General features: G+C 46.5%; 1 protein-coding gene across 1 annotated transcript in view; it reads left to right on the top strand.

Moving 5' to 3' along the window:
• Positions 1-82: 82 nt before the first annotated feature.
• The window catches only part of LOC144732059 (AN1-type zinc finger protein 4-like), a 33,585-nt gene continuing 18,789 nt past the window's right edge, over positions 83-14,878 (top strand). The window contains exons 1-4 of the mRNA XM_078613291.1: positions 83-1,033; positions 2,353-2,428; positions 5,522-5,589; positions 6,629-6,818. Coding sequence (XP_078469417.1) covers positions 853-1,033; positions 2,353-2,428; positions 5,522-5,589; positions 6,629-6,818 — 515 coding nt within the window. The 5' untranslated portion in view covers positions 83-852. The remainder of the gene's footprint in view (positions 1,034-2,352; positions 2,429-5,521; positions 5,590-6,628; positions 6,819-14,878) is intronic.

Raw genomic sequence — 14,878 nt, 5'->3', positions numbered from 1 at the left:
GTATGGCGATGAAACTTGCCACCCATTTTGGTGCCAGCGCACGCGGGGTGCAGGTTCGGCGTGGTCACGTGGCTATTGTTGTTAGTGATGATGCTGCTGCTGATGACCATGAAGGGAACATCCGGGTCACCGTGATGGAGGCGAACGGCGGTACAGAGCGGCCCAACAGAGTGCGGCGGTGAGCGGCGATCCATCAGTCAACGAAACGAGGCGAGCCGCTCTCCGCTCTTCGCTCTTCACGCGGACAAACTCAGTCGGGCGCCGGGGGGCCCGTGTCGGCACGCGCGCCGTTCTCGTCGTTTATAAATAAGGGCCGCGTCCACTTTGAGGAGACCCGCCATCGCCTGGTCAACTCCGCCGGGCGGGGCACGCGTCTGCCGGCCTCGAATCTAGGCGAGCGGCGTCTCGGCGAGGCATCATCCAGCAGCGCCAGGCCTCGATGCGGTGGCCTCCTTCGGGAGGCGCGTCTCTTCACTCGTTCGCCTCGGCAACCGCTTGTGTCTTGGGCTCGGAGCCAGACGCGTGGGGTATCCCCGGAGCTCGGAGCTGGAGTACCGGGGTCGTGTTCTCCGCGATCGACACGCGTCTCTGAGCGGTGGCTTAGTGGGGTTCCACCCCGGGTACCTCCCGTACCGGGCCCCGTGGAGCGGAGTATAAAGAAGTCCCCGCCAGAATCTCCAGAGAGCCCTTGTCGTTAACTAATCCCCAGTTCTTGGGACGTCCGACTCCCCGTGGCACGCTCACAGTTCTTTAGAGCCCGGCCCCCCCGATCATTTCTTTATCCCGGAGTGTTGCGGGTTGCACAGGGGAGGCCCAGTGGCAGCCTGTGTTTATCCTCGTGTTTCTGCCGCCATGGACAAGCGGGAGCCGCCCTATTACAACAGCGAGGAGAGCCCGTACGTGAGCTACAGGTTCCCCTTCTACGAGACAATGGAGGTGCTCATCGAGACCCTCACCGGGACGTTTTTCGAAATCCGCGTCTCGCCCTTCGAGAGCGTCATGTCTGTCAAGGCCAAGATACAGCGACTAGAAGGTACTTGCTTCCACACCAAACAGTCCCATTACCGCATGGGCTGCTAGGATTGTCTTTAAGCATGAACTTTTTTTGCGGCCTATTGAGTCGCATACGCTGTCCTCGTGTTTCATTCCACCGCATTCTTCAATCTCACTCAGGATTTCACCTCCCTTGGATAATTCTTCTAATCGTGGCCCTTCCACATGCCCACACCGTAGAAGTACACGGCCCCATCTTTGTTGAGCATACATGATTAGAAATCCCCGCTAAGTCCGAACTAAGCCTCAGATTCCTCACCACCACCAGGGCCTCGTCTCGGTAATTGAAAGCACTCCCTTTTCTTCCGTCTCCGTGACCACGTATCTACACCATGTAACCCCACTTGGTCGTATCACTTCTGTTCGTTTTCCCCTTCAGTTCCTGAAACCTCTCTCACATTATGCCATGTTTATCTGCAGGCAAGATTTGTGTAGTTAATTTGCCTTTACTCGAGTAATACACTTCTGACTCGTGACGACATTATTCCAAGTCTCTTATCCGTGCCTCCAAATGGCACCTTCCTAACTGACTTGCACTAAAACGTTTGAAGCTTCAATGTGTTGTATTTAATGGGTTGATGCTGATAATATGGATACAATGAGTGTGTGTGTGTGCGTCAACCTGTGATGGAACGCGTGGGTTTTGTGGCTCACGTGCATTTGTGAAACTTGAGCCGCAAGATGGTGGGGTTTCGTCGGTGGCCTCGCATATTGCTATTGTTTAAAAAAAAACTCAATTCTGAGCCCTCCTAGCAAAAAATTGAGACCAAGTGAGGCTTCACTGTTAAGTGAGGATCGACTGTTAAGTGAGGCCTGTATTTATAATATACATTGTTAGATATCGACCAATAATTCCGCTGTCAAGAAGGGCCATTGATTGAACCATTAGTAGCATACTTAATATTGTATTTATCGTGTAAGACTGCAAAGAATGTGGCATGTGATTTTTTTTTACTCATGTTTTAGTTTTAATTTAATTTCAGCCTATAATAAAGCCACACCTTTACTTGTTTTATTAATTGGAAAAATACTTTAATTGGCCATTTTGTCGGTCCGCTCTTCACGGCTAACAGTTTGTGTTCTGGTTCTGGTCGAGATGGGGGGCCCCCTTTTCTGAGGTTCGTCATGTTCTTCAGTGCCAGCCATATAGAGTGCCCGTGTCTGTGATATTGATGAAAGTGTCGATCTCCAGGCATTATCATTAGTAATATCTGTCTGTTGATGGTGGTTTTGATGGTGTTGGAGGAATAGTTATTGTAGCTTATGTTAATGACCTTTGTGAACGTGTGTGTGTCATAGGCATTCCCATCGCACAGCAGCATCTGATTTGGAGAAACATTGAACTGGAGGATGACTACTGTTTGCATGACTACCAGTAAGTTTTTTAACACCATCTATATACCTGTTGGTTAATTGCAGACCAAGAGAAGCCTCAGAGGCTCAATACTTTTTAAGGAGGGTCCTGCCAAGTTTTCACAGGAAGGGGCCAATGTTACAATGTATAATCCCAATTCGGTGATTTGTAGGTTATTTTTCAGCATCGAGATGTTTTTGGCCAATACCAGTTACATTGTATGATGTTTTAAACTGGAAATCCAGGAAACCAATACGAAAGAGGGGGGAAACATACAACCTCCGCAGAGAAAAGGTGTGCGAGTTGAAATTCGAGCCGGGCACTCCTTGCTGTAAGGCCACGAGTATTACCACTGCTTCACCCTGGGTTGACGGGGTGGCGCAGAGGTAATTGGTTTGATATAAATAAATTCTGGCTCGAGATATCCAATTATAATTTTCACTGCCTTTATCAATGCACTGTTGGTTGCGAGCCTCCCCCATGCCATCGCGCTCGTGCACATTTGGTTGATCGCACTTTATCAAACTGGTTAGTGTGGGATGCATATTCTTTGGGTCTTTCGGTAAGTTACGTAGATAGGTTCAAAGAAAATAACAAAAACTATGACGTTTCGATCGGTCATCAGGACGACCGCTTGTGTTGGCCTCTAATGTTAACCGTGACTTTTCCTGATGACGAACGCTTGTGTTGCGATCGGAACGTCGTAGTTTTTGTTATTTTCTTTGAACCTATCTGCGTAACTTTACCGAAAGACCTAAAGAATATGAATTCCTGCAGTCACGAAAGCATTAAGTCAAGATTTAGTGTTGGATCGCGAAGGCCTTTGATGTTAGCCATGGCTGAGAATTGAACTCTGATTAATAGTTCAGTGTGCTAACGACTGAGTTACTAACCCCCCCCGGCTTTAATCTAAAGCCTACTTAAAATAAATGAAATACACGAAGCAGAGTTAAAATATAAACAATTTAATGTTAAGAAGTTTCATGGAACCAGCGTAAAATATTTTGTAATAGTCAAATTAAGATTCATATAAACTTCGTTTTCAATATGTTTATTAAAAATCCCAATAATTATGAATTGTATACAAAGGATTCATATAATACAGTTCTGTGTGTTAATGGTTCTATACAAATTAGCTTTTTATCATTCGGCTTTTTAAGTTAAATAAAAATTGGTCCCATTGTTTACATGGAGTGCCATTGCCAATCACATCTAATAACACCAACAAAAACATGTTTTGTTCCTGGGTAGTAAGTGTTATTTCCTAATTGCTTATGCCTCAAAAGTACAGAAAATGGCTATTATTTCCCACAAACTTTGCTTTTGTGACCAGGATAGTGATATTTTGAAATTTACCTATTTTCAATGAGAAAACCGGCGAATTTGTGTCTTTTCATTCAAGTCAGAAAAAAGCAACATGTATAAAAAAAATTACATGTATTTATGCTAAAGTAATAAAATTCCTACAAAAGATTTAGAAGTGAGTAGTTTTTCGAGATTTACGATTATACTGTAAATCACCTTCACGAATCAGCCCCCAAATGTCGTCTCCCATCATGTTCTCGTTATGCTGTTCTTGGTAGCGGCGTTCAAAGTCCAGTCTATCCTGGTAGAAGCGCTCGCCTTGCTCCTTCGAGTACGCTCCCATGTTCTTGAATTTATCAAGATGAGCATCAAGGATATGGACTTTGAGGGACATCCTGTAGCCCATTGTGCCGTAGTTCTTCACCAGAGTCTCAACCAGCTCCACGTAGTTTTCGGCCTTGTGATTGCCGAGGAAGCCACGAACCACTTCGACAAAGCTGTTCCAAGCCGCTTTCTTCTTACAAGTGAGCTTCTTGGGGAATTCATTCCACTCCACGATCTTCTTTATCTGTGGTCTGACGAAGACACCGGCTTTGACCTTTTCCTCAGACAGCTTAGGGAAGAAATCTTGAAGGTACTTGAAGGCTGCCGACTCCTTATCTACAGCTCTGACAAATTGTTTCATAAGGCCCAATTTGATGTGCAGTGGTGGCATCAGCACCTTCCGGGGGTCCACCTGTGGCTCCCACTTGACGTTGTTCTTCCCCACAGAGAACTCAGTCCGCTGTGGCCAGTCCCGCCTGTGGTCGTGCGCCTTGGTGTCTAAATCTTTTGTAGTAATTTTTGTATTACCTTAGTAAAAATACATGTACATTTTTATAAATATGTTGTTTTCTGACTTTATGTGAACGAAAAGACATATTCACCCGTGTTCTCATTGAAAATAAGTACAATTCAAAATATCACTGTCCTGGTCACAAAAGCAAAGTTTGTGGGGAATAATAGCCATTTTCTGTACTTTTGAGGCATAAGTAGTTAGGAAACAACACTTACTACCCAGGAGCAAAATAAAATTGTTACAGTGTTATTACTGAATAAATATGTATTACCGTGCAATATTCGTGAACAGTAGAGGGCAGTACGCAGGCATAGGGATGTTCTTATCCAGCAGTGGATTGACAACAAACCTTCTAAGATTTTTTAGTTGTGCACTGTACATTTTGAAAAGCAGGTGTCACATCTCAATCTGAATCAGAATTTTAATTTATACTGGAGGAATCCGATGAGTTATGAAGCTCTTATTCACAGATGTCCAGCAAAATAAGGAATTGTGTCAGGTGCTTTGGGTTGTGTCCACCTTGTACACAAACAAGTTGTCATCGGGCGTACAGGGGCTTGTTGCCTGATATGATTAATCATAACAATATTTTTCAACGCTTTGGCGATCAAAGAAATCCCAATGCCGTACCGCTCATGGATGTTTGTTTAAGCATACTTCACCACAGTTGTTTGTTTGACCATACATAATGCATCGCATATATTTTTAAATTTCTCGTGTAAACTGATGACGTGTTAACTCTGACACTCCGAGGCTAAAGTGTAAATCCCCGTGGCTATGCTGTGGATTATGGCTCCCTGCCTCTCTAACCTTGCTTGGGGACCTTGTTTACAAACGCGAGCAGTAAATCTGTTGACAGTGCTGGCCGCCCTCCTGCTGCTCAGTGGCTCAGGGGGCGAGGGAGGGGGTGCCGGGATTTGGTCTGATGTGTTGGTAAAATGACTTCGCGCTTTTCCTCCGTGTGTTCCTAGCATTACGCATGGCTGCACCATCAAGCTGGTACTAGCCATGAGGGGAGGACCTATCAACACGCGCAAAGGTCAGTGAGCACAGAAATGCCGAGCCGAGGGCAGCAGACCTTGTCGCTTGTTGCCGTGCCAAGCCGGGGGGGGGGGGAGGGTGGCGCTCGCCGCTAATTCGGCGCTCGCTCTGCGAGGCGGGGCTAGTGGGTGGCGCCTGCAGCGTAATATACGTGCGGAGGCACCCACATTATCGGGGTTAAATAAATGTGGCCAGTAGGAACTGATTTTTATTTTTTTATGTTGGAATGTGCTGAGTTGCTAAATAAAACACACTGTAGCCGTTAATGTTGCTTAACACGTAAGTTTTTGCAGCCAATTTTAAGATTCATTGTACAAGCACTCTCCAGGTTTCAACCATCATGAGATCAGGCAGATCCTGGCTGACTTGGTCACGTAGTATATGGTGGTGTTAATGACAAAGCTAGGAGGGCCTTGTTTGTACTTGTTCAACATTGCCAACAGTCTATTTTTTTTTGTAATTGGTCACTGTCTTTACACAGCGATGGTATCACCAATAATACATTGCCTAACAATGAGGCGGTGTTAGTTTAACCATGACTGGATGTTAAACAAGCTCTACTGCTGTAAATGAGTCCAAGATGTCACTTGGAGAGCTCTCTTACACATTTGCTAGTGATAGAGGTGGTGAGTTTTATGGGTTTTTTTTCATTTTTATTTGGGCTCATGGATGATTTAGTCCAATCGTTTTTTGTTTTCACACTACTCTTGGGAATTACAATTAGAGCAGGCCATCCTCGGTGCCACAATTGCATCCGTGGTGGATTCAAGATATCATCATGGCCTAAGCCATTTATGCCACCACCCACACCCTTCACCAACGCTTTCCAACCTCTTCCATATATCGCAGCTGTCGCACAGTAGCAAAAAAAAAAAATCTATAATAGGCGACGTTTCAGTCACCGGCCATTCTTCACAACACGTAAATCGCTCACTGGGCGCCTGGATCGTCGGTGCCTATGGTGGACGGCCACTGGGGGGGGGGGTGCGAGTCTCGGCACACCTTCAGTGATAATGACGGCCGCGTGTATGGCGCAGTGGCGGTGGAGGACCCAGCGGTGCGCGAGATGGCTGACTACATGGAGGAGAACCGCGAGGAGATCCTGGACAAGTTGCCGGCGAACAAGCAGGTGACGCTGCTCGTGTTCCGGGAGGGAGACCAGCTGAACTTCTTCCGCGTGCTGGAGCGCGGCGACGGCACGCTCACACCGCTCTCCGAATCCCTCAGGTGCGTTTATGTGTGTGGGTGCGTGCGTGCGTGCCGGGGCAGTGGTGTGCGTTCCCTGCTGGGCGATCGCCGTGCAATTGTGAATTGTGACGTGGTGCTTCTAAACAGCAAAGTCTCAATTTAGTCAATATTTTTTATCGTGTTCCATCAATTTATTTAATTATGATTTATTACTTTTTGCTGGCCGTTCAACAGTTTGGGCCTTCGAGCCGGCACTCAGTGACTATGGCAAATATGAAAAATATGTCCACTTGCTGTACTGCCACATCGAGGCCACATTGATGCCAGCTGAGTTTGACAAGTCTCCCGAACGCAGGGCTACAAGCGTGTGCCAACACGCCTGGAAGTTTAATTGCCATTTGATTGTGTTCCTCTGAAATAGATTGCACTTGACTTTATTGACAGCTTGCAGGAGGTCGTGTTAAGGTCACGTCGTGTGATGTGTTATTGCTATTGCCACCAAGTTAGGTGGCACGAATCCACGGCTCGCAGCGATAGCCTGGCGTGCACGTTAATTACCCGTCCCAATCGCTGTCGAGGCACAAACTGGCTTTGCTTCCGAGATCTGACGATATCGGACGCTTAATCCTTAAGCGGAACAATTGCATAGATTTTTTGCGTTGTTTGAAGGCCATTCATATTTAGCCTGCCGTGTAATCTTTCTTTCGCCTCGCGGTACCGAAACGTGTGTGCAGCATTTCCAGTTAAACGCCAGCAGGTGGCACTGCATGCCTTGCCGTTACCACTTCTACTCCTTTGGGCTCGAGAGACTTTCCAAAGGTTATGTTTTTATTGGATGAGCTATGCCCGAATTATCCTCCGAGAAGGGATTGTATTGTTCTTAAAAGACGAAGACTCCCGTCACCCCCCCCCCCCGGGCAAGCAGAGAGCTTCTCTGAAGTTCAATGCATGTGGATTCCCTTTGAAGCACACGTGCAACATTGTGACCTTTGCGAGTGAACCTTTGCGTGATTGCTTCCAGAGTTTTTTACACGACCGAATGACAGAAGAAAGGTAGAACATCGATTATTCGGCAGCTTCGGGGCACGGGGGTAAGGGGGTGCTGGATTTTCAAAAACGACAGATAATCACATGCAAAAAAAATCGCTTATTTTTGTATAGGCATAGCATTTTTGTGTTTTTAATTTGTTGACTGTATGAAAATGGGATAAATAAACATACAAATAGACAAAAGTGAAAAGGTTTCTGTAAAAAAGTTACTGTATTTACCGTACAGTATTTAACACTCCAATCTCGAAGACTCTGCATGGGGTAATGATAAGCACTAGTTCTTGTTTTAACAACATGTGTTTGACAATCTCCAGACTGATGCAGCCTTTAAACCTGTGCTTCGGTGAATGCCGAATTACACGCACTTTTCGCCAGATGGCATTATAAGAGTTTTTTTTTATTGCTGTAGTTATTATTCACGAAAAATGTGTATACGTGCAGTATTTGCATTGTTGAAGTTGTTTGTAATGTCTTGTGTATAATATTTTACACTAAAATCAAGTATACCTACTTTTTTTGTCACGCACATGGTGCCGATCGCCGGACTGGTACAGCCTTTGGAGCGTTTTTGCCGGTTTTCACTGGATCGCCCCCGGACCGCCGGATAATGTTGAAAGCCGGATAATTGCATGCTGGATAATCGATGATCAACTGTAGGTTTATGTTTGTAGTGAGGCCTATGGATTTCTGGACCTTGACGGACCTTCCTCGTGCATCGCATCCAAGAGTCCAACTTTTTGACTCATGACTGCGGTCGGTTTGGTTTTTTTCAAATAGATTCGCGACTATCGCATGGGGCCATGATTATTTCATCGCCGTGGCACGGTGGCAGTACTCCGTGCTCATTGCATCGTGAACGTTGGTCTTCCAGAATGCCGGGCCTCGGGATGCGTGCCGAGTGAATCGTCAGAAAGAGCAGGGTCGATGGGAATCTGCTGTTAATCCCACTGCGAAAAGGTCACTCTTTGATCCAAAGATTTAATGTCAAGCAAATTGGGAAATTTACATCACGTAATTATTTGGGAAATACCATTCCAAGTAAATTTTGAAAAACGGAATGCGACGAACACGTTAATTCTTGATGGTGCAATCGTTCAGCCCTATGAAACTGTCAACTCCTTCGTCAATCTCTGGTTCCCAGTAAAATACTTTTTTTTTTATAGGGCATATGCTTCATTTTTACAGGGCATTTTATAGGGCATGATTACTGTGATCCATTTTTTATTTATGGTGGCAGGGCGGCACAGTGGTCACACTTGTGCCTCATAGCATGAAGTTCCTGGACTTAATTCTCGACCCAGACATCTCTCTGCATGTAGTTATTCATTCTCCTCCTGTTCTTCGTGGGTTTCCCCAAGGTTCTCCAGTTATTTTTTTCAATATATTTAAAAAAAACCCAAAATTTAATATAATTGGAATTGGCCAAACATCCCAATGCTCAAAAGTTACCTGCCAACTACTCAGTTGGGATTACACGTAGCAACATCACCCCCCTCAGCGAGGCTTTCCTGGTAAACAAGTGTAATTATTAAGAATAAATATATTCATGAAGGCGTTCCCGACCGTTCATTATCGCATTTATTCACACGGTTCCCACTGCCAATGTTTTGAAACGGCCTATTCCATGAAACTATGTTTATTTTACTCGCTAAGGCCCACTGAGCTATAGAGCTTTTTCTCAGAAGCCACCTGGCCATAAAGGATATCTCAAAGAAGTGGCTTCTCACGTGGGCATTTATAGCAGCCACATACTCTAAACGCATGTGATTCTAAATATGGAGGGAAAACCACGGGGAGAGAGACGTGCAAACTCCAAATATACAGGCATCAAGGTGGGGATTGAACCCATGACCTCCTGACTACCGGGTGAGGGAGTTAACATCTCGCTACAGCGGCGCCCCATTTTCACTTTGTTGAAAATAGTTTTAGAGGGAAACTTATTTCAACGGGAATTTTTTTTTTTGTAATTGACCTAAATTGCCAACATACCCTTTACTTTTCTTCTTCCAACACTCCTACCCACACGCCTGCCCACATCTACTGGGGATTTAAGGGCCAGAGGTGATTGCTGGTTTGTAGAGACCCACCCCCCCCCCATGGTCATGGCTGAATTATACCCAGGATCCCCTGGTGCTCAGCGCAGCGTGCGCGAGTCTGCAGCAGGCTGGATGTTGAAGCTGACTGCAGAAATCCTCTATCCAATTCCACACTTGGTAAGAGGTATGGTTGTTGAACAACATCCGGTTACCGATTTTAGAATTGGTTACCAGTTCTGAAAGTCAGGAACTGGTAACCACTTCCAGTTGAACGTAGGTAACGAATGCACTTAATGGCTGGAGCAAACGCACAAACAGCCTTTGCTCTCGCTTTGCAGTCAAAAGGTAGAGATGCAGTCCTGCAATTGCTTGCCCATGCAACTGCTGGCTAATGGGCTTTCACCTGAATAAACTCTGGAGGGCAATCGCCTACTCTTCCACGTACCTGCCGATTGGCTAATTTTGGTGGGTCAATAATGTGCTGCTTTGTGGACAGAAGCAGGGAGGTTTAAGAAACTTGCCGCATTGTTTAAACTGCCATGCAGGACCAAATTTGGCGTGCTCACCTTTACACCGCTGTGGTAGCTCATTGCTGTGCTTTGAGTGCCATTTAAATGTTTCATTAACCTGTCTAATATTGTTTCTCACTACCCCAAAATCAATGAAAATTTAAAGCAGATGTAAATCAAAAATAATCTAAAGAATGTTTTTCATCATTCTGCACTTGCCTTGAAGTGAATGCGAGATGAATGTCATTTATCTTCAGAATAGTTTTTGTCTGCTGTGCGCACGGACAATTTGTTCTATCGAGCAGACTCTTTGATATGCGCTTAATAGTCTCATTGGGAAGAATTACAAAACAATTAGTGTTCCGATATGTTACATTGGATGGCGGGTTCAGATATTGCGGCGAGTTGGCGTTACATTCATTATCGACGCACGCACACAGCGCAGTGCCAGCGAGCATTACTCATGGATGAGATGAGCGTGCAGAAGCCGTTCAAAGCGGCATGTTTTATTAAGCGGCCTCCTCCGCTCAGTCCAAGTCTCTTGCCAGCCCATTAGCTGGCCGTGTGCGTCGCGCACATTTCAAGCCGCTCCAACGGTCGGCGCGATGGAGACTCGGTGGCTCTCCACGCAGGGCTCACCGGCGTCCTTATTATATAAACCCACTGGACAAGGCAGCTCGATCGCCGCGCGGCGACTTGCATCAACGTTTGCTGCGGCAACACGGGGGGGGGGGGGGGCGGGGTTTGTGTCCCTGCAAGGTGCGCGTATGTGTGTGTGCGAAAATTAGTTTGGTGACGGTGGCTCCCAGCAGCGAGGACGAGCTGCTGCCAGCCGCCGTAGCGATGGAGATGAATCGGTTTTCCTTTCCGTGCCAGAGCCTTGTTTAATTCCGAACGATCATTTCCCCTAGACAAAGCACGAACTCGGCCAAAGGTGGAATAAAAGTCAAAGTGATTTCACTTTGATTTAAAGGGGCATTATCTCTTGTGTGCAAGCCTGAGCTTGTGGTGGAAATTCCACACTGCTGTGATGGAGGCGAGTTCATCCACAGGATAACCACTGTTGACTTGCCTGCAAAGTGGTAATGATTTTATCGACCCTGGAAGGAATGATGGTCCGAGTCGACTCCCAACCAGGATTTGAACTCGCAGCCTTCCGATAGCGGACCACTCCCTCACAGTTGATGTACCTGGCCTGTTAGTTGGAATGTTTTCATATCTGCGATGGAGCATCCAGTTGCTACATTACTGCACTGGATATAATTCCAAGTGAAGCAGTCGGATTGATTATCGATCCAGCGCTTCCTGATTCACTCGCTCACCGCATCCCTATCACACTTATATTGTGACTACCATAGTTACTGTTCGTTTCAACTTTACTGCTTCATTCCGCTTCCCATACTGAGAACTCAGTCTTCTACCAGGCTGTGTTTACTCACGACACTGCAGGTCACAACAAACAGCTGACTCACCCACTCTCTCACACACTCACCGAGTTACCACACTGCAGGTCTTATCGTATATTTATATAGCACTTTGATCCAAGGCGCTTGACAAGGGTTATGAGTGGTACAATTAGGGTAGTGATGCGGTGAATAGGGATGGGGTATAGGGAGGGCAGTTGGTGGGTACCTAGGGATGGAGGGAAGGATAGGCCAGGGAGTAGCGGTGTGGGTCTTGAGACAGGAGCGGAGACTCGACAGGGAGGGTGCTCGTTGCTTCATGCGGCGGGGAAGTTTGTTCCAGTGTAAGGGGGCAAGTAGGGGAACGGAGCGGAAACGGTGATTGTGCGCAAGGAGAGTGGGGGAACGGTGAGGAGTAGGAGGGATTGAGAGGGGAGAGGGCGGGAGGAGACATGAAACGAGACGAGGGAAGCGAGGCAAGGTGGGGCAAAGCCATGAATAGATTTAAATACCGGCATAAGGTCACCACTTTTCTTTCTGCTTCTTCCCTCACACTGCTCCACATGGGAATTCCCTCCTATCATTTTTTTTCCTATTTTCTCTCTTCCCATTTTCTCATAACGTTTCTTAATTTAAGAAATTAATGAACTCTTATCTCTTGTACCTTCAAAAGCACTGTTTGTTGCTCGCTTATTTGTGCTTTGGGCCTGTGGCTCAAAAACCGTGTAGCTCACGGGTGTCTGGGATCTGGCTCGAGCCATCTTAAGAACGCTGGCAAAGTCACTGGCAAAAGTGTGCACGTTTTACTGCTCGCAAATGAAAGGGCGATTGTGGTGAAGTGCGATCCGCTCAAGACATGACCGACCACTGCCCATGATGCTACGCTTACACAGGGGGCGTGGGCACGACGCATCTAAGCAACACCCGATGGCACCTTTGGTGGCAAATCACTGGTGGCATTGGGTGGCATTGCCCAACTCGGCGCCACGCAGTCGTCGCGTCGTGTCGGTTGCGCTCCAGATGCCCCACGATAGAGCGAGATTTGCTTGCGCGCATTTTCTGCCGTGCCACTGATCCGTGTCGTCAACCGATCACGTTTGCCGTGAGCGTGATGGCACGGGCACTCCTCTCTGGGCCTGCGCGCTCTGGTCAAGCCTGAGGTGCCGTTAGGAGTGACGCTGGAGGTGGCCGGGTGACTGAACGGAGGCTGCTGCCGGATTGGCAAATTGAGCCTGGCACCGCTGAGATCCTGGGTCTGAATCTGGGTTCAGCCACCCGTGATGGGTTGATGGCCTCAGCCTGGTCAGGAGTGACTGCACAAGATAAAAATTAACATCTATAAGTTACAGTTTTTTACTTAAATTTGGCTTTATTCCTGCTCTGACAATGGAACATTTTGTTTTGGTGTGATGTGAATATGCTTTGCATGTCTTGCGGAGGGATATGCCCCTCCCGTGAATGGAGATGGCTATTATTGTGGGTATTGTACTGCCTGCTGCGAGAGTTGCGAATGGAGCCGTCTTTCTTGCGACGTGACACAGATGGCATGATTGAAGTTATGAGCGTTCCTTAATAGTGGCGCTGCTTCGCTTGGCAGGATCTACGCCCGTTGCTTCATTGTAAGTTACAATGACTATTCCTCGGTCACAGTCTCGCTCAAGCCGTGAGCCAAGACCTGACGACAGCAGCTGCTGCTGGAAATAATAAATAATAATGATAATTCACAGCACTTTTGACATTCCCGCCCACGGCAGGCGAGCCTGGTTAATTTGTTTATTATTCAAGGCAGATGCATCTTGAGTGGATCACTGGCACCCATAGCACCGGCGGAGAAGTTATTACTCCCGGTCTCTCGCTCCAGCCAACAATCTCCTCCCAGGTTAATGGTGACGCCTTTATCTCTTCACAGTCCTTTGTCAATCCACTCCTGGTCGTTTGACGTATATCTACATATGTACGTTGAATTTCTTTCGCACCGTATGTAGCCAACCGTGCTGATCGGAGGCCGCGGGTCCGTTGTTTGGGTCAGTGAATTGCGGGGCCGAGTTCATAACGTAGTCTGTTAACCGCTGCACCACAGTTCTCCCCAGCAGCTGCATATTGTAGCTGAAAATAAATTAACAAGCAAATAGCCGTATTTAATTCCCAACTTATTATTTCTTGCTCTTGTGCGGTCAGACGGAGAGAGAGAACCTTGCTTTATACACTGTGGTTGGCTTTCAGCGCTCCTAATTAAGAATGATAAATTAACCGCCACACGGGACGGTGTATTTACCGTCCAATATCAACCCTGTCTGGAAACAGTCTACTTTAGGGTAATCTAAAACTCATTACGGTGAAGTCAAAGTAATCTTACAAAGTGTTGCTGAACCTTTTGCCCGTACTCGGTACGGTGATATAATGCGAAGCTCGGTGGAGCCTGTATTTGCCGTAGGTAAAAGTTTGACTCGCCTCTTCGCGATTCGCTGCTATTTGACGTGAAAATGGCAGGCTTCCGTTGGCCTGTTACGAGACCTGTTATTTGCGGTGGATTTGCGATAATATTCTTTGTTCCTGCTCATCCTTTCAATATCGCGGGAACCTTTTTTGGTTGCATAACCGTCGTGGTGTGTGGATTACACAATCGCAAGTTGTGAATGTCGTGTGTGTGTACTTGCTGCAACTGCGCAAACACAATCACAACATGACGTAGAGAGCTCACGGAGTCCTTAAGCACAGGATAAATTTAATAAAACAAGACAAATATTTGTTCTGTGCCAGAGCAAAGTGGTTTCCAGACAGCTGAATAAATCTCCAAAAACATTGACGGAAACAACGCTCATTGGTACTTTCATTCCATGGCACAAGTTGTTGAAAAAGTAATTCAAACCTGTAATAGTGCTTTCCTGCCCAAAACGCGAGTCTTATGATGTTTTATTTTTGGTCGGGCAATGTTTGCGATCAACTTAGCGTTTGATTCTGCATGTGCACCACTGCCGAGGCGATTCCGTAAATGTAATTGTTTGTGTTATATTACACGCCCTCTCCTGCCTTTGGCGCTCTCGCAGACAAGCGTGCTGAAGTTCAAGTTCATTTCAAGTTCATTTATTAGGTATAGCCCT

Source organism: Lampetra planeri, chromosome 41, assembly GCF_965212315.1.
Source record: "Lampetra planeri chromosome 41, kcLamPlan1.2.h2, whole genome shotgun sequence".
NCBI classification, from domain to species: Eukaryota; Metazoa; Chordata; class Hyperoartia; order Petromyzontiformes; family Petromyzontidae; genus Lampetra; species Lampetra planeri.
Note: the sequence above shows the minus strand (reverse complement) of the source record. Positions and strands in the feature narration are given on the sequence as shown.